The sequence below is a fragment of the Podarcis cretensis genome, assembly GCF_951804945.1.
Source record: "Podarcis cretensis genome assembly, chromosome: 16".
Classification (NCBI taxonomy): Eukaryota; Metazoa; Chordata; class Lepidosauria; order Squamata; family Lacertidae; genus Podarcis; species Podarcis cretensis.
Genome location: NC_137186.1, coordinates 8,849,239 through 8,867,806, shown reverse-complemented (window position 1 = coordinate 8,867,806; position 18,568 = coordinate 8,849,239). Strand labels below are relative to the sequence as shown.

The following is an 18,568-nucleotide window of genomic DNA, read 5'->3' as shown; positions in this document are numbered from 1 at the left end:
CCTGGAAGGTAGGCCAACGCTGTCCCGTTTCCTCCCCATTTTGCAGCAAGGGGGGTGGGCAGCTAAACAGGGCTGCATGAGTGAAGTTGCAGCCAAAGTCATATTTGAACCAGGAAGTTTTCTGGCTCATAGCTCAGGGACGTCACCGCTATGCTTGATGGTAACCTGTTGCTTTTTAAAAAAATTATCCTTTGGTTGTAAGAAGAGGGCAGAGAAAGGGGTCGTGCAAGCTGCTTAGAGATGCATTTATATTTAGATATGTCCAGTCGGTTTGTGTGGCTCAGCGCCAGAGGCCCTAGATACCTGCCAAAGGTCCTGGGTTCAGCCCCCAACTTCTGCACTTGAAACTGCAAAGACTCACTTGCCTGCCAGTGTATACAGTGGTACCTTGGGTTAAGTACTTAATTCGTTCCGGAGGTCCGTACTTAACCTGAAACTGTTCTTAACCTGAGACACCACTTTAGCTAATGGGGCCTCCTGCTGCTGCCACACCGCCGGAGCACGATTTCTGTTCTCATCCTGAAGCAAAGTTCTTAAACTGAAGCACTAATTCTGGGTTAGCGAAGTCTGTAACTTGAAGCGTATGTAACCTGAAGCGTATGTAACCCGAGGTACCACTGTATTTGCTTAGATCTGACTTCTGGAAGACAGCTCCCTACGTTGCTCTTGAAAGCAGTCTTTTTATCCAACACCATGAGGACTAGAATCTTACTTAAGTAGGTGGGTGATAAGACTCTTTGCCTGAGAGGCAGACTCTTTGCCTGAAACCCCAGAGAGCTGCTGGCGGCCAGTGCAGGCAATACTGAACTAGATAGACCATGGGTCTGACTCAATATAAGGCAGCTGGCTATGTTCTTTGTATATATTCCCTCCCCCCATTGTATTTTATTAAATTTCAACGTTTTAAATGATCCAATACACAACTGCATTTTTTCTTTTATTTTTGTTGACTTCCCACCCCGCTTTCCATGGAGCTGTTGTTTTCCCTGTGCTGCTGAACCCTGTAAAAGACTATTAAATCATAACCGCCATTCTATAATCTAGTGGCTTCTGTTGCTCGTTGTTCAAACCCTTCTCGCAAATTCATCGTGCTGTAGTATCTTAGCAGTCTGGTGGAGGAAAACATCCATTCTTCCACAAAACACTCATCAATGGAGTCTCTTAATTTTGCTGTTGATTTTGCTAATTCCGCATAGCCCATTATCTTGCTTATCCGTCCTTCTTTAGTGGCGACTTCCTCCTTCCATTTCTGCGCATGAAGAATCCAAGCTACCGTTGTTACACATACATTAAAAACTTTAAACTTTTTTTTCTGCCCCTATAATCCGCAGCTGGCTATGTTCTATTGATCCAAAGGGACGCGCTGGGCTTTTCGAGCTAAAAAATTAAATAAAAACTGGAGTGCTAGAGCGCTGCCTGCAAAGCACCTCTGCAACCCGGCCCCAAACGAGCACTCTGCACATGTTCTGGAGACCTGCTTCTTAGCCTCCCGTCCCAAAGCCACGGTGGGCGTTCGCTAAAGGGCTGTGCCTCAACTTTTAAGACCTTGGGGCGTTGCGCTGAATCGCATGACTGATGGTCCCTGCCATGGGTGAAAGTTAATTTTTTTAAAAAGGTTGGCAGATTTCGAGAACCGTGGGGGAAGAGGCTCTTTCCACCCCCCTCGCCCCTGCCGTCCGCCTGCCCTGGTTGCCAGAGCGGAGTTTTAATAGCAACGGGGTCCCGACCTCAGATGGGTGTTAACCGCAGCACGCCTGATAACAGCTGGGAGAGGAACAGGGACGTCTCCGCAGCGGGGTGTGGGTTTTGGAAGGCGTTTGGGGTTTCGAAAGGGGCCTTGTTCGCGGAAGAGCTTGGCTCTGCTATCTTACTTTTCCTGTCAAAGGTGGCGGGTGGAGCGGGGCTGCCCCATAGCAGGAGGGTCAGTGATTCTGGCCAAGGCAGGAGAGCTGTGCAGGGAGTAAACCTGACCCTGTGCTTGGCTCTGGCTGTCTGACTTCTTCCTCCTCTCCCAGATTGGGGGTGCGTTGGCTTCATTTACCCTGGTACCTTTGCATTTACTGTATTTTTCGCTCTATAAGACGCACCAGATCTATAAGATGCACCTAGTTTTTGGAGGGGGAAACAAGAAAAAAAATATTCTGAATCCCAGATCTGGCTTCTGGGATAGCCTCTTGCTGTTCTGGCTTCTGGGATAGCCGCGCGCAGCCTCTTCCGGACAGCGGGATGAAGGCTCCCCCAAGAGCTGCACTCCCTTTAAAGAGCATGCAGAGTATGTGTACAGCTCTTGGAGGGTTTTCCCCGAGGAGGGAGAAGGGCAGCTCCCAAGAGCCAAACACACGCACCACGGGGCTCTTTAAAGGGAGCGCTGAGCAGAGCCTCCCACCTGCATTCTCTCCATAAGACGAACACACATTTCCCCTTACTTTTTAGGAGGGGGAAAGTGTGTTTTATGGAGTGAAAAATACGGTATATCCCACGCCCTTTCCCCCTCCAATCCTGGCATAGCTCAGTTAGCAGAGCATAAGACTCCTATTTCCATGGTCGTGGGTTCGAGCCAAAGATTCCTGCACTGCTGCGGGTTGGACTTGATGACGCTCAGGGGTCCCTCAACAATTTTATGATTCTAAATCCAGGACATAAGAAGAGGCTGCTGGATCAGGCCAATGGCCCATCCAGTTCAGTGTCCTCTCATCACAGTGGCCAACCAGGTGCCCCAATGGGAACCCACAAGCAGAACTCGAACACAGGAACACTCTCCCCTCTGGCCTTTTCCAGCAAATGGTATTCAGAAGCGTTATTGCCCCCAACTGCAGAGGCAGAGCACAGCCGGCCTGGCTAGCAGCCATCCATAGAGCTCAGCCGTCATGAATTTACCTACAGCTCTTTTAAAGTCATCTAGGTTGGTAGTCAAAGGGACGCGGGTGGCGCTGTGGTCTAAACCACAGAGCCTAGGGCTTGCCGATCAGCCGATCAGAAGGTCGGCGGTTCGAATCCCCGCGATGGGGTGAGCTCCCGTTGCTCGGTCCCGGCTCCTGCCAACCTAGCAGTTCGAAAGCACGTCCAAGTGCAAGTAGATAAATAGGTACCGCTCTGGCGGGAAGGTAAACGGTGTTTCCGTGCCCTGCTCTGGTTCGCCAGAAGCGGCTTAGTCATGCTGGCCACATGACCTGGAAGCTGTACACTGGCTCCCTCGGCCAGTAAAGCGAGATGAGCGCTGTAACCCCAGAGTCGGTCACGACTGGACCTAACGGTCAGGGGTCCCTTTACCTTTACCTTTAAGAAGGCAGGTGCCCTTTGCCTGCCTTGGGAGCAGAGGTGATGTTAGGAGGCTCAGAAACAGTGACAGAGAAACTTTCCTCTCTGTCTCCAGACGATGGGCCACACCCCATTCTGAGTAACTTCCTGGGGGCCATGTGAGGATGGGGGGAAGGTAAACAGGAAGGTAAACAGCGTTTCCATGCGCTGCTCTGGTTTGCCAGAAGCAGCTTAGTCATGCTGGCCACATGACCCAGAAAAACTGTCTGTGGACAAATGCCAGCGCCCTCAGCCAGTAAAGCGAGATGAGTGCACAACCCCAGAGTCGTCCGTGACGGGACCTAAAGGTAAAGGTAAAGGGACCCCTGACCGTTAGGTCCAGTTGTGGCTGACTCTGGGGTTGCGGCACTCATCTCGCTTTATTGGCTGCCACATTCTGGATTAGTTGTAGTTTCCGGGTCACCTTCAAAGGTAGCCCCACATAGAGCGCATTGCAGTAGTCAAAGCGAGAACCGCCTTGCCCCAAAATGGGAGCCTTTGGTGCCTAGCTTATAAATATGAGTTTCTAACACTGTTCCTGTCACAATGCCTCTTATTCGCAGTTGATTGGGAGGTCTTGCGCCGCAGAGATTCTTCCTCTTAAGTTATTGGACTTTTTGCCATAAGGGGAGAGATGGGGAAGCTGCGCTAGGAAGTGTGGGATATAAACTTGCTTTGAGGCAACCTCACCTCACCTCCCTGCCAACAAATCGGAATGAAACCTCCTCTGACAGCTGAGCTCATCACATCACCCTGCTCAGAAATGAAGGCGATTGCTGCATAAAGAGGTTGTCTGGAAACGCCTGCTGTCCTGCAAAGAATGGCTATACCAGATACACATTTACGCTTGCAGTTAATTCCTGCTAGTGGGGTGCATCTGGTCGGCCACTGTGAGAACAGGACGCAGGGCTAGATCCAGCAGGTTTTGTATGTGTGTGACATTTTTTTTGAAAAGAACTGGGTATGTTTAGCCTGCCAAAGAGAAGATTTAAGAGGGGGCATGGCAGCTGCCTTCAAACAAAGGGCTGTCTCTCACACAAGAGCCAGAGCAGAGAACGTAAGCCGGGTCTTCCTGATACTCAGATCGGTGGTTGTTGCAATTTGCAATAAGAAGCCTGGTTCTGGTTTTCCTTCTGTGCCTCCTTGTTAAGTTGCAAATGGATGGAGAAGCTAATGTGGCCGGAAAAAGCAAGACAACAGGATCTCCCAGCCGCAGGGGTGCAGACCATTCAAATTTGTCAGACCTGAGACCTCTACCATGTACAGAGTTCCCTGGGAAGCAGGGGATTGGCTGTAAAACTTTGGTAGGTTTGCGAGGGGAGACAGCGTCTCCCGACAACTCTCTCCCCCCCCTCTCCTTTTTTTTAAAGAAATACTTTATTGAAATTCGTATATAACATAGATAATGTACACATTCTTGAATGAACAAAAATATAAACAGAACCGTATAAACAAAAACCATATACAAATAGTCTTCTATATGTTTACAAAAGATATATGCTGTCTCTTTTTCATCCTTATCTTTTTACTAGCATCAATTAAAATAAATGAGAATAGACTTCCTATCATTTCCCAGTGCATACCCTTTTTCTGATGATGAATATACCTATCATTATGAGCTGACTCTTTCTATATTTTCTAATACATTCTTACAACAATTCGTACCTTTTGTCTTGTTTCTTATGGGTTTCTTTAGACGAGGGTCGGTCGAATGCTGCCATAGACATTATACCACTGTTACAGTTTCGTAGATATCTCTTATATTTATCCCATTTTTGAACAAACACTTGTCTTGTATTACCTCTCAAACTGTTAGTCAATTGCGCCATTTCTGCATATTCCTGTAATTTACATTGCTAATCCGAGAGGGTTGGAACATTTCCACCTTTCCAGTTCATTGCTACCAATGTTTGAGCATCCTTAGCAAACTAAAGCTCCCAGGATTTTTGGAAGCCGGGAGAGTCAAAGTGATATCTCAGTGCTCAGAGCCAGGGGAGTGGTGGTGGGATGACAAGGAGTGGTTAGAGGGAGAAAAGGGAGAAGACCAGGAGGAGGAGGTGTTGGAATCTGAAGAGGCAACAGGCTTTAGTGAGCAGGGAGAGTCTGTGGCAGAGAGCAGTACAGAATCGGAGGCAGAAGCAGAGGCTGGAGAGGAGGGGGCCAAGAGGCCGAGATGAGGCAGGCTGCCGAAGAATCCAGTAGGTCTCCCACTCTGATGGGCAGCTCTCCTCCTGCCCCCTGGTCTCCCAGGACCAGGAGAGGTCTGAAGAGGGCCGAGTACAGGCAGACAAGGCATTTGAGCCTCAGATTGCTTGGGAAGGAACTGGAGGAGAAGGAGACTTAGGGAGCTGTGGAAAGGTGGAGACCTACAGTCCTCGCAACTCTACCGGGAAGAGCTGCTGTGCTCATTAGGCCTGGCCTCCAGAGCCGCTTTGTTTCTTTGAATAAGAGAACTTCCCTGGCACTGTGCGAGTTATTGCTAACCTGGTCCTGACAACACATAGCTTTGGAGCGTGCAGAACAAACTCCTCCTGTGTTTTTCCCACGCACCTTCTCCAGAGTAACCCCGGGAGTGACCATCCTCAGTGGCCGACTCCCCTCCTTCCATTCTGATTGGCCCCAGCCAACACAAAGGGCGAGAAGACTTCTCAGTGGCTTAAAAACTTCCCTTTTATTCAGGAAACTGAGCCTATCGCTCAGTTGGGTTGCAGGTTGGGTTGCTAGAATTTGCCACAGCATCTTCCAAGTGACCTCATTTCCATTTCAAATATTTCAAATATTCATCCTTATAGTTAAGTGTTTTTATTTTACTTGATTTGGCGGGGGGAGCAGCTGCCCCCCTGCCTATATCCATGTGTGGATATGACCTGGACTTTTCACCTTTGGGGTGACCCTTTCTGTTTTGGAATGGTCCCCTGCAACAAAGGACACGTCCACACCAAACACGTAATGCACATTTAAAAGCACACGTTTCCACTCTCCTGGATCCTGGGAACCGTAGTATAAGGATGCTGGGAACTGTAGCTCTGTGGCAAGGTACCCAGGATTTTTTTGGGGGGAAGCCGCGTTCAAGGAATGCACTGTGTGGATGCGACCCAAAATGGCTGGGATCCCAGAGGGGCTTGTTTGGCCTCCCCCCCCCCTTTTTGCTCGAGATTGTTTTCTCAGCCTGGTGTAGGTCTTTGTTGTTGTCTAGGGCGGCTGCTATTTCTGGGGCTGCTCTGCGTTCCGTCAGGAATGTTCCCCGGAGTTTCTCACCGCCGAGAGAAACATAGAGCCAGTGCCTCCGGAACGGCAATAAAACGGTTGGCTGGCACTGCCAGGAAGGGCTCACGAGGCCTTCCTGTTCCTTAGATCGGAGATGAGCCGTAGCTCAGTGAAGGAGCACGTGCTTTGAGTGCAGAAGGTCCCGGGTTCGATCCCCAGGCAGAGCTGGGAATGTCCTGTATGAAACCCTGGGCCAGGCTTCCTTAACCTCGGCCCTCCAGATGTTTTGAGACTACAATTCCCATCATCCCTGACCACTGGTCCTGCTAGCTAGGGATCATGGGAGTTGTAGGCCAAAAACATCTGGAGGGCCGAGGTTGAGGAAGCCTGCCCTGGACAGTTGCTGCCACTCAGTGTGTGCACTATTGAGCTGGATCATGGGTAGGCAAACTAAGGCCCGGGGGCCGGATCCGGCCCAATTGCCTTCTAAATCCGGCCCGCGGACAGTCCGGGAATCAGCGTGTTTTTACATGAGTGGAATGTGTCCTTTTATTAAAAATGCACCTCTGGGTTATTTGTGGGGCCTGCCTGGTGTTTTTACATGAATACAATGTGTGCTTTTATTTAAAATGCATCTTTGGGTTATTTGTGGGGCATAGGAATTCGTTCATTCCCCCCCCCCCCGTATAGTTCGGCCCCCCACAAGGTCTGAGGGACAGTGGACTGGCCCCCTGCTGAAAAAGGTTTCTGACCCCTGAGATGGATGGACCAAAGGCCTGACTCGGAATAAGGCGGCCTCTATTAGTCCCAAGAACTAACAGGTGACCATCGTCTACAGAAGCACAGGTCCCCACTTCTGAACTAGCCTCATATGACCAGCTTTGACCGGCAGGGTCTCTTCAGCATCCCAGGCAGCATCTCGTGCCATCGGACACCTGTGGCCTACCAAGGGATGGAACTTGACGGCACATCACCTGCTTTGCGTGCAGAAGGTCTCGGGTTCAATATCTCCGTTTTGAACAGCTGATAACCTTGTGAAGGACGCTCCAGGCTTCTTCTAAAGCTTATCTTTAACCAGAAGAAGAACCAAAGCTCTCCACTCCACCCCGGATATAAATAGACCTTTGCTTGCAAACTGCAGCACCTATCCCTGGGCTAAAGTTCAGTGCCGGGGGGGGGGGCATCCCTCCTCTCTGAAAACATATTGTGGACGGCTGTCTTCCACCAGCTGTTTTACTCTGCCATTGTTCTGTTTCCCCACATATCTGGAGGCCAGAAGGACGTGTTGTTGTTGTTGTTGTTGTTGTTGTTGTTTGAAACAAACAGCAGAAAATGGGAGGGGACACACTAGCGATATCCCCCACATCTGAATATGGATGGATGGCGGCTAACAGATTGAGGTTGAATCCTGACAAGACAGAAGTACTGTTATTGGGGGATAGGGGGGAAGCAGGTGTGGAGGACTCCCTGGTCCTGAATGGGGTAACTGTGCCCCTGAAGGACCAGGTGCGCAGCCTGGGAGTCATTCTGCACTCACAGCTGTCCATGGAGGCGCAAGTCAATTCTGTGTCCAGGGCGGTTGTCTACCAGCTCCATCTGGTGCGCAGGCTGAGACCCTACCTGCCCACATACTGTCTTGCCAGAGTGGTGCATGCTCTGGTTATCTCCCGCTTGGACTACCACAATGTGCTCTATGTGGGGCTACCTTTGAAGGTGACCCGGAAACTGCAACTAATCCAGAATGCGGCAGCTAAACTGGTGACTGGGAGTGGCTGCCGAGACCACATAACACCGGTCCTGAAAGGCCTACATTGGCTCCCAGGATGTTTCCAGGCACAATTCAAAGTGTAAGTGCTGACCTTTAAAGCCCTAAAGGGCCTCAGCCCAGTATACCTGAAGGAGCATCTCCACCCCCATTGTTCTGCCCAGACACTGAGGTCCAGTTCCGAGGGCCTTCTGGCAGTTCCCTCGCTGCAAGAAGTGAGGTTACAGGGAACCAGGCAGAGGGCCTTCTCGGTAGTGGTGCCCGCCCTGTGGAACACCCTCCCACCAGATGTCAAAGAAAACAACAACTACCAGACTTTTAGAAGACATCTGAAGACAGCCCTGTTTAGGAGAGTTTTTAATGTATTTTTAATCTTTTGTTGGAAGCCGCCCAGAGTGGCTGGGGAAACCCAGCCAGATGGGCAGGTATAAATACTAAATTATTATTGTGAATATCCCCCCGTGTCTGAATGCACCCCAGTAAAGTGGAACAATTGGTATTATTTCATCAATTGCTAAAGTGGAATGATGTTTGGATGGTGCAAGTCACTGGAGCAACAAGAGACAAGCCTGTGCAAGACATAAGATACTTGAAGGCATCATGTCTCTCTTTAAAACCTTCGATTCTCCTGGCTACTGAGCACTGGGGACTTCCCCTCTGAGCCGTTTGCTAGTGCCCTCCTTAGAGTCCTGCACTGCATGGGGTCTGGCTAGATGACCCCTGGGGTGCCCCTTCCAACTCTCCGATTCGATGTGGTGCCCACAGCCAGGCATAGCAAATCCCAGATGCAGCCTGAAAAGTGTAGCATGATTTATTCTCTCTGTTATAAGAAAAAACTGCTCCTTTTCCCTTACGGGGTACCCAAGAGCCTGTATAGAGTCCTTATGTAGGTTCTCTATCGGGAGGGGAAAATAACAGAGGCCAAGCAGAGAATATTGAGAAGCCAAGTGGCTAGTAATCCTGATCTTTATTGATCTGTTGCAACAGGGTCCTCACTCAGGAGGAGAACCCAGAACAATGGTGTGCAAGCCCTTATATAGACATTTGAAATTATCCACCCTCTTGAGAAGTAGAGACATCACCTTGCCAACAAAGGTCCGTATAGTTAAAGCTATGGTTTTCCCAGTAGTGATGTATGGAAGTGAGAGCTGGACCATAAAGAAGGCCGAAGAATTGATGCTTTTGAATTATGGTGCTGGAGGAGATTCTTGAGAGTCCCATGGACTGCAAGAAGATCAAACCTCTCCATTCTGAAGGAAATCAGCCCTGAGTGCTCACTGGAAGGACAGATTGTGAAGCTGAGGCTCCAGTACTTTGGCCACCTCATGAGAAGAGAAGACTCCCTGGAGAAGACCCTGATGTTGGGAAAGATGGAGGGCACAAGGAGAAGGGGGCGACAGAGGACGAGATGGTTGGATAGTGTTTTCGAGGTTACCAGCATGAGTCTGACCAAGCTGCGGGGGGCAGTGGAGGACAGGAGTGCCTGGCGTTCTCTGGTCCATGGGGTCACGAAGAGTCGGACACGACTAAACGACTAAACAACAACAACAACAAGCTCAAGACCACCTCCCCAATACATCATATATACATCACAGAACAGGTGGTCTACAGCAGAAAACCTGTCTGCCAGGGTACCTGATAATGGTCACTGATTATACTACAGTGGTACCTCTGGTTAAGTACTTAATTCGTTCCAGAGGTCCGTACTTAACCTGAAACTGTTCTTAACCTGAAGCACCACTTTAGCTAATGGGGCCTCCCGCTGCTGCCGCGCTGCTGGAGCACAATTTCTGTTCTCATCCTGAAGCAAAGTACTTAACCTGAAGCACTATTTCTGGGTTAGCAGAGTCTGTTACCTGAAGCATATGTAACCCAAGGTACCACTGTACTTGGGCAGTCTGGCTATTCTTTTGTGATGGTAAATACTCAGTTCCTGAATCCAGGTCACAGGCTCACCCTATTCATACACAGATATGCCCTTAAGACAGGATTTGTGAGCAAAGACACATTTCCTTCGCCCTTGCAGAGAAATATTTGAGATCAATTTGGGAGAGTCAAAATGGCTTCACGATTGTTCTCCTATACTATTTCAGACACATGGTTTATATTTTATATCTTAGTCCTTATAATTCTCATAACACTCTCCAATATTGCATTTGGGTGTGACTGGATTCTTCAAGCAGAGGTGCGTCAGATTGACTCGCCTTAGGGGGGGAGGGGCTTCCCTGTTGTTTCTCTGTATGTGTTATTGATCTGGGCTGAGTCACTGCTGAGAACAGAGATTCGGACCAAAAATACTAAGTACCGAGGCTCCTCTGATGCCCAGGTGTGCCCCATCCTCCCACATGATTGCATTTCAACAAAAATGTTCTTTTTTACAGCCAACATGGTGTCGGGGTTAGAGCAGTGCTTCTCAAAGGGTGTGGCAAGAAAGGCTGGGAAGATTCAAGGACAATCACAGAAACATTTAGACATTTCAGTGCAGCATAGTATAGTATCAATATAAATATATTTTTTATTTGCAGAATGTGGAGAGATATCTTTTGGAAACGAGAGCATCAATAGATATTGCAAGCTCACACCTCTCATTGTAAGCATGCTTAAGGTACTTATGTAAGAGGCTCGTTTATAATTTTATTTTGGGAATGAGTCGTGTTCTTGTGTAGCTGCGTCGTTTTATCCTTTCTAGATGACTCGTGATTATATTATAAAGCAGTTGTGTTCTATGCTATAACTCAAACCCCACGTTGGGCAAAAAATTCCTGGACTAGACCATGGGTGGGCAAACTAAGACCTGGGGGCCAGATCCGGCCCACGGACCATCCGGGAATCGGTGTGTTTTTACACGAGTAGAATGTGTCCTTTTATTCAAAATGCATCTCCGGGTTATTTGTGGGGCATAGGAATTCATTCATTTCCCTCCCCCCCCCCCAAAAAAAAATATAGTCCGGCCCCCCACAAAGTCTGAGGGACAGTGGACCGGCCCCCTGCTGAAAAAGTTTGCTGATCCCTGTGCTAGATGACCCTTGTGGTGCCTTCCAACTCTTATTATTTTTATTAAAGATTTTATCGGTTTACAAAAGTACACGCCTTCCATTCTGTGATTCTACGATACGGAAAGAGAAAGCTGCTGCCAGCCTGAGTAGGCAGCACTATGCGAGGTGGACCTGTGGCCCGACTCGCAAGAATAAGCCAGGGCACAGGAGCCCTTTCCCAACTGGGAGAAAATAGGTGGCAGGACTTTCTGTGCCCAACTGAAGGCGGAAGCAGTGGTGGCGAAGGGCAGGGTGTCCGGGGCTTAGCCTGGGCTCCTTTCACTAATTTTCACCCTCTCTTGGGCCCCCGGCCAAGAGACATCCTGTTATTTTCCTGCTGAGCGTCCTTCCCGCCCGAACTCCCCCCCTTCCACCGGCTGCCGAGGTCAAGGGGCGCGTTCTGTCCACGGGGAGGGGTGACCGCCGCAAGCTTGGCCCCCCTGAGCCAGCGTTTTCCTGTTTTGCTGAGTCGCCGTTTCCTGATCCTGGTCGGACAGAGCGTTTTTTTCAGAGTGCGGTTCAGTGACCAGGACTGGCCTCCATCCTTAGGTGCCTTTATCCTGGGCCCCATCCCAAAGGGAGAAGGTGTGATGGCCTGGGATTCGGATTCGGAGGCTGAACCTGAGGAATCCCAACCTGCAAAGGATTCCCAGTGAAATATACTCGAAGTCGAGTGTGGATTTCATGTTCTTTATTCAGCTCATAGTAGTGAGGAATGAAAGTTCCCTACAATATCTGCTTTATATACATTATTTACACAATGGGCTGCACGTGATTGGCTAATTCTGGGATTCTCCTGTAGGCCAATCAGGTTGCGGATTCACTTCCACCTGGAGCTGGATTGGGTGGCTTCTGTGGACCAATCATACTGCTGCATTGTTCTAGGACCAATCAGACTGCTGCATTCTGAATCCTATTGTTCTAGGACCAATCAGATTACTGCCTTTTGGATCCTATTCAACTCAGTACATAACACCTCACCTCCAGAACCAGCTGAGCCGGGGCTAGGGGCATGAGCCTAAGGGTTCTCACCTGTGCTGGATCCTCAGGTGCGGGCGCCAGCTGAGTCTGCTCTGGCTCCTGAGGTGATGGAGGACCCAATGCCTGCAGGTGCTCCACTCTCAGCCCCGTCAGGGGAAGCTGAGGTTGCCTTTGGGTCCAGTAACCCTGCAGCCTCTCCTGAGCTGCAGAGGCTCAGGGCAGAGAGGCGGAGGGAACTAAGTTCCCGCAGGAGGAGTACTCGCCTCCAGGCCAGGAGAGGCGAGTCACCTGAGGATCGGGGCCGCCCTGAACCTCAGCGCAGATAAAAGCCGGCCAGCCCCTGTCCCAAGTTGCGGGAGCAACTTTGTTGGTTGCTAGTTTCTGCCTGAAGCCTGTCCTGCTATCCTGCCGGAGCTCCTGACCCGCCCTGGCTCCCTGCTTGCATGCCTGTTCCTGACTTCACCCGACTCCCTTGTGCATATTAGCACCCATCTCCGTGGGTCGCTGGCCCCCTCCCTGAGACTCATCTGTTTCCCACTGCCAACTCCCCAAATCTTTTCTCTCTCTGTTGCGGCCTGCAGTTCATTGACTCCGCAGTCGGTTCTCTTCCGGTGATTTATCAGCCCATTTATCCCTTGTCTATTATTATTATTATTATTATTATTATTATTATTATTATTATTAACAGCAGCAACACAAAAGTTCCAGCATAACAAACAGAAGAGAAACCATGAATCGAACATTTTAGCCTCGCAGTCCGGAAGTGCAAAAGTACGAAAACACAGCACAGCTCCAAAGGGATAATGAAGGATTAACTCCTGCAAAGATCCTTTTAAAAATTAATAGCTAAAAAAATAAAAGTGTTTCCCCACCTGTGAGTTCCATCTTTCCTGAGAATAAAGGTTCTTTATAGGTTTGCATAGACTGGTTGCCCAGAGCGATCATGCGCCTCAACATTTTGTAGAAGAAATAAAATCATGGCATATTTGGAAGGGGGGGAAAGTGTTTGAGCTCTTTTCAGTTTGTGAGATATCTTTTCCAGCTGGGCAATCTGCCAAACCCTTGAATGCCAGCAATCAAAATCATTAATATTAAAGCTCTCCCGGGATTTGGCAATACAGCCTTGAAAGATAAGAGAAATAAGTTATTTGCTTTTCAAATCTGTTTTCCGTAAAGGGACCCCTGACCATTAGGTCCAGTCGTGGCCGACTCTGGGGTTGCAGAGCTCATCTCGCTTTATTGGCCGAGGGAGCCGGCATACAGCTTCCGGGTCATGTGGCCAGCATGACTAAGCCGCTTCTGGCGAACCAGAGCAGCGCATGGAAACGCCATTTACCTTCCCGCTGGAGCGGTACCTATTTATCTACTTGCACTTTTGACGTGCTTTCGAACTGCTAGGTTGGCAGGAGCTGGGACCGAGCAATGGGAGCTCACCCCGTCGCAGGGATTTGAACTGCCGACCTTCTGATCGCCAAGCCCTAGGCTCTGTGGTTTAACCCACAGCGCCACCCGCTCCAGATACTGGGGTTCCAGAACCCCAAATTTTGCCCTCTTTTCTTGCCTTCATGACAGAACAATCCAGTTGGAGCTGATTACAGAGGCGTGCAGGAGAATACTTTTCAGAGGCTAAATGAGGGAATGCTGCTCATGCAGAGAGGCAACAGGGAGACTCCCTTGAGGACTAGCGCATTATTATTATTTATTCCATTTATATACCACCTTTATCTTTCAAGGTGGTGTACATGGAGAGTCCTCCTCAATTTCATCCTCACAACAACTCTGTGATGTAGATTAGGCTAAGAGATGGTGATTGGCCCAATCTCACACCCAGTACGCTTTCTGGCTGAGTGGAGATTCGAACCCTGCTCTCCCAAGTCCTAGTCCTACCTGTGTGCCCCAAATGCAAATCAGCAAAGGGGAGAGACGGTCTTTTGACGGATGCCTTATTTGTACTCCTTTTCCTCCAGTTTGCTCTCTTCTCCCCCCCCCCCACCGAGGAGGAGGCAAGAGGAGTAGAATCTGGATTCCTTGGTGCTAATGATCAAGAAATGGGAAAGACCTTTTTAATGCAGACAGCCAACTCGCCTTTCGCAACCTCCCAGAAGTGCCGATGGCTCCCAGCGGAGAGGATTTGGCTGCTGACTTGGGTGTGCGCAGCCCAGCTTATTTATTTTTTAGGGGGAGCAGGGAGGGTGGAAGAAAAAAGGCTGTTTTTTGTACAGGGGTACCTTGGTTCTCAAACGCCTTGGTATTCAAACAACTTGGAACCCAAACACTGCAAGCCCGGAAGTACCGTATTTTTCAGTGTATAAGACTATATTGTTTCCTACATTTTTGAAGTTTTAAATAAGGGGGGTTTTATACACGCACAGTGCATTTTCTTAATTTTGAGTCCCAAAAAATAGGGGACGTCTTATACACGTGTGTGTGTGTGTGTGTGTTATACACGGAAAAATACGGTAAGTGTTCCGGTTTGTGAACTTTATTCAGAAGCCGAACATGCTCTGTTTTGAGTCTTAGGATTTTATTTATGTTAAGTGATGAATTAATATGTTTAATTCCATAAGGTGAAGATCTAAGGATGTTAAGGTTTAAGTTAAATTTCATAAAAATTGGGATTTGGAAAACCGTTAAAAGGACATGCAATGAAATTCAACTAAGGGGAAGCGAGGAAGTCACTTAACAAAGTTAATAACTGTAATTTTCAATAAGGCTATGATTTTTGTTTGTTTGTTTTGTGTGTTTGTTTGTTTATAATATTGTGAAAACTAATAAAATTTTTGAGGCGGGGGGGGGGGAAATAGAATAAGGGCGACTGACCTCTAGGTGTTTAAAATCACCCACTGAATAAATGAATGGACCATCTGGAGGAGGCAGCAAAATCTTTGGGTGAATCAGGGTGGAGAAGGCCCTTCCTTGTTTCAGGAACCTCAAAAGACCTTGCTTTTGTTGAGCATCCTGTTCTTACAGCAGCCAACCAGATTCCCCTATGATTGATGGATTTATTGCATTTAGAACCCACCTTTTTCTCCAAGGATCTCAAAGTGGCCTATATGGTTTCTTGCCTCCTTATTTAATCCCTTCTCCATTTCATTCCCTGAAAGTGACCAACCTAAGCTCACACCCAGTGAGCTATGTGGCCGAGCAGAGATTTGAACTCTGGTCCTCACCAGGTCCTAGTCTGACGCTCTAACCACTATACCACACTGTACCGAGCAAGACCTGAGCCCATAAATCCCTCTGCCCGCCTCCGAGCCCTGTCAACTGGCAGAGAGAGAACACATGTCAACAGTCTTGTTTTCGTTGGCAAAAGGTTGGAGGGTGCGAACGCGGCCGTGCTTTGAAATGGCTTCCATCCGCACTTGCAACTGCTACAGGAAAATTTGGGGTTGGCTTTTACAGCCCAATGGGACGCAGGTGGCGCTGTGGGTTAAAGCCTCAGCGCCTAGGGCTTGCCGATCGAAAGGTCGGCGGTTCGAATCCCTGCGGCGGGGTGCGCTCCCGCTGCTCGGTCCCAGCGCCTGCCAACCTAGCAGTTCGAAAGCACCTCCGGGTGCAAGTAGATAAATAGGGACCGCTTACCAGCGGGAAGGTAAACGGCGTTTCCGTGTGCGGCTCTGGCTCTGGCTCTGGCCAGAGCAGCGATGTCACGCTGGCCACGTGACCCGGAATTGTCTCTGGACAGCGCTGGCCCCTGGCCTCTTGAGTGAGATGGGCGCACAACCCCAGAGTCTGTCAAGACTGGCCCGTACGGGCAGGGGTACCTTTACCTTTACCTTTACCTTTACAGCCCAACTCTCCACCAAGGAATTCAGTGTCCCCTAAATCAGTTTTCTGTCACAGGAAAATGAGTGGAGGCAGGAACCTGCAGAAGAAAAAGCAAGGCGGATCTTTAGTTTTCTGTTACAACAGAGGGCGTCCCCAACATCTTGCAAGAAGATGAGGACCCCTAACAAAATTGTGCGAGAACTTTTAAGGCTTTTCGAAATTGCCCAGCCCCTTAACCAAAGGCCATCCGAAAGCACAAAAGAAAGAGGTGGTGAAATACAACTGAAATTTGAGCGTGTGGTTTGTCTCCTGTTGGTCAAGATACAATGGTCACTGCATTACCTGGGCTATTCTTTGGAGATGCTAAATACTTTAGTTCTCGAATCCAGGTCTAAGGCCGACCCTATTCTTACACAAAAGATGCCCTTAAGACAAGAGCTGAAGGATGTGTAAGTGAAAAGAACCATTGGGAGAGGTTTCCCTAAGATATTTCCTTCTGCAGAGGAAATATTTGGGGTCATTAAGAGTCAAGATGGCTTCAGGATTGCTGTTCTATTTCATACATGTGGGTTATGGATGTATTCTTAAAGGTAAAGGTAAAGGGACCCCTGACCGTTAGGTCCAGTCGTGGACAACTCTGGGGTTGCGGTGCTCATCTCGCTTTACTGGCCGAGGGAGCCGGCGTACAGCTTCCGGGTCATGTGGCCAGCATGACTAAGCCGCTTGTGGCAAACCAGAGCAGCGCACGGAAACGCCGTTTACCTTCCTGCTGGAGCGGTACCTATTTATCTACTTGCACTTTGATATGCTTTCGAACGGCTAGGTGGGCAGGAGCTGTGCCATCAAAAAAAGAAATACTGTATTTTTTGCTCTATAAGACTCACTTTTCCCCTCCTAAAAAGTAAGGGGAAATGTGTGTGCGTCTTATGGAGTGAATGCAGGCTGCGCAGCTATCCCAGAAGCCAGAACAGCAAGAGGGATCGCTGCTTTCTCTGCACAGCGATCCCTCTTGTTGTTCTGGCTTCTGAGATTCAGAATATTTTTTTTCTTGTTTTCCTCCTCCAAAAACTAGGTGCGTCTTATGGTCTGGTGCGTCTTATAGAGCGAAAAACACGGTAACTAAATTTAAAGAATGAAACGAAATGAAATAACCCAACATGTTAGTGATTTGCTTTCTCTTATCCCAAAGCGGGGCGCCGCCTTTCAAATTTCCCACACCGGTGAGTTGAGACGCCTTTGCGACCGTGGTGGCCGCCCTTCTCACAGCCTCCCTTTCTCTGCCTTGCAGTCGTGTTCGTCTGCTGCGCTCCCGACATCTTCCGCGAGCTCATGGTCCACGCGCATCGCGAGGGGCTCGCCGCGGGCGAATACGCCTTCCTCTACATCGACCTCTTTGGGGCGAGCCTGCAGAGCTCCACATTCCCCGACCGGCAGCTCCCCTGGCGACGGGGCGATGGGAACGACACTGTTGCCCGCGAGGCCTACAAGGTAAGGCTCCCGTGCAGCTGTCAACGCCAAGCCTGGCGGGCGGTCCCTTCTCCACCACACGTGGTTTGAGCTGAAACAAATATGCATTTGTACTTATTTGACAGAGTTTGTCCATTCTCCCCCCCCGCCCCCCCGCAGTGCAGACTTCTGGGTTGTAGGCAATTAAGCCCCTCTCAGAGTGGAAACCCGCTGAGATTAATGTCCATTTTGACACTGTACTTTAAAAACGCTGCGATGTCACTTTAAACCTGGGAAGAGGAATTGATTGTGAAGCCACCTCTGGAAATTGTAGCTCTGTGAAGGAGAATGGGGGAGTCTCCTAGCGACCCTCAGCACCCTTAACAAACTACAGCTCCCATAATTCTTTGGGGGAAGCCGTGGCAATTAAGCCCCACTCAAAGTAGAGACCCGTTGAAATTGATGGACCTAACTTGGGTCACATTCACACCATGCATTTAAGAGCGCTCTGATATCACTTTAAACAGCCATTGCTCCCCCCCCCCAAATACTGGGAATGGTAGTTTGTGAAAGGGCGCTGAGGGTTATTAGGAGGCCCCTATTCTCATCACGCAGGGACGCAGGTGGCGCTGTGGGTTAAAGCCTCAGCGCCTAGGGCTTGCCGATCGAAAGGTCGGCGGTTCGAATCCCTGCGGCGGGGTGCGCTCCCGCTGCTCGGTCCCAGCGCCTGCCAACCTAGCAGTTCGAAAGCACCTCCGGGTGCAAGTAGATAAATAGGGACCGCTTACCAGCGGGAAGGTAAACGGCGTTTCCGTGTGCGGCTCTGGCTCGCCAGAGCAGCGATGTCACGCTGGCCACGTGACCCGGAAGTGTCTCCGGACAGCGCTGGCCCCTGGCCTCTTAAGTGAGATGGGCGCACAACCCCAGAGTCTGTCAAGACTGGCCCGTACGGGCAGGGGTACCTTTACCTTTACCTTTATTCTCATCACAGAGCTATAGTTCTCAGAGTTCCCCGGGACTGATTGATAAACCGTGTTGGGAATTGTAGTCTTTTACTAGGCGGTGTGTG

The 18,568-nt window shown here is 49.5% G+C and overlaps 1 protein-coding gene across 1 annotated transcript in view; it reads left to right on the top strand.

Moving 5' to 3' along the window:
- The window catches only part of NPR1 (natriuretic peptide receptor 1), a 62,104-nt gene that overhangs the window by 6,054 nt on the left and 37,482 nt on the right, over positions 1 to 18,568 (top strand). The window contains exon 2 of the mRNA XM_079957954.1: positions 17,342 to 17,541. Coding sequence (XP_079814080.1) covers positions 17,342 to 17,541 — 200 coding nt within the window. The remainder of the gene's footprint in view (positions 1 to 17,341; positions 17,542 to 18,568) is intronic.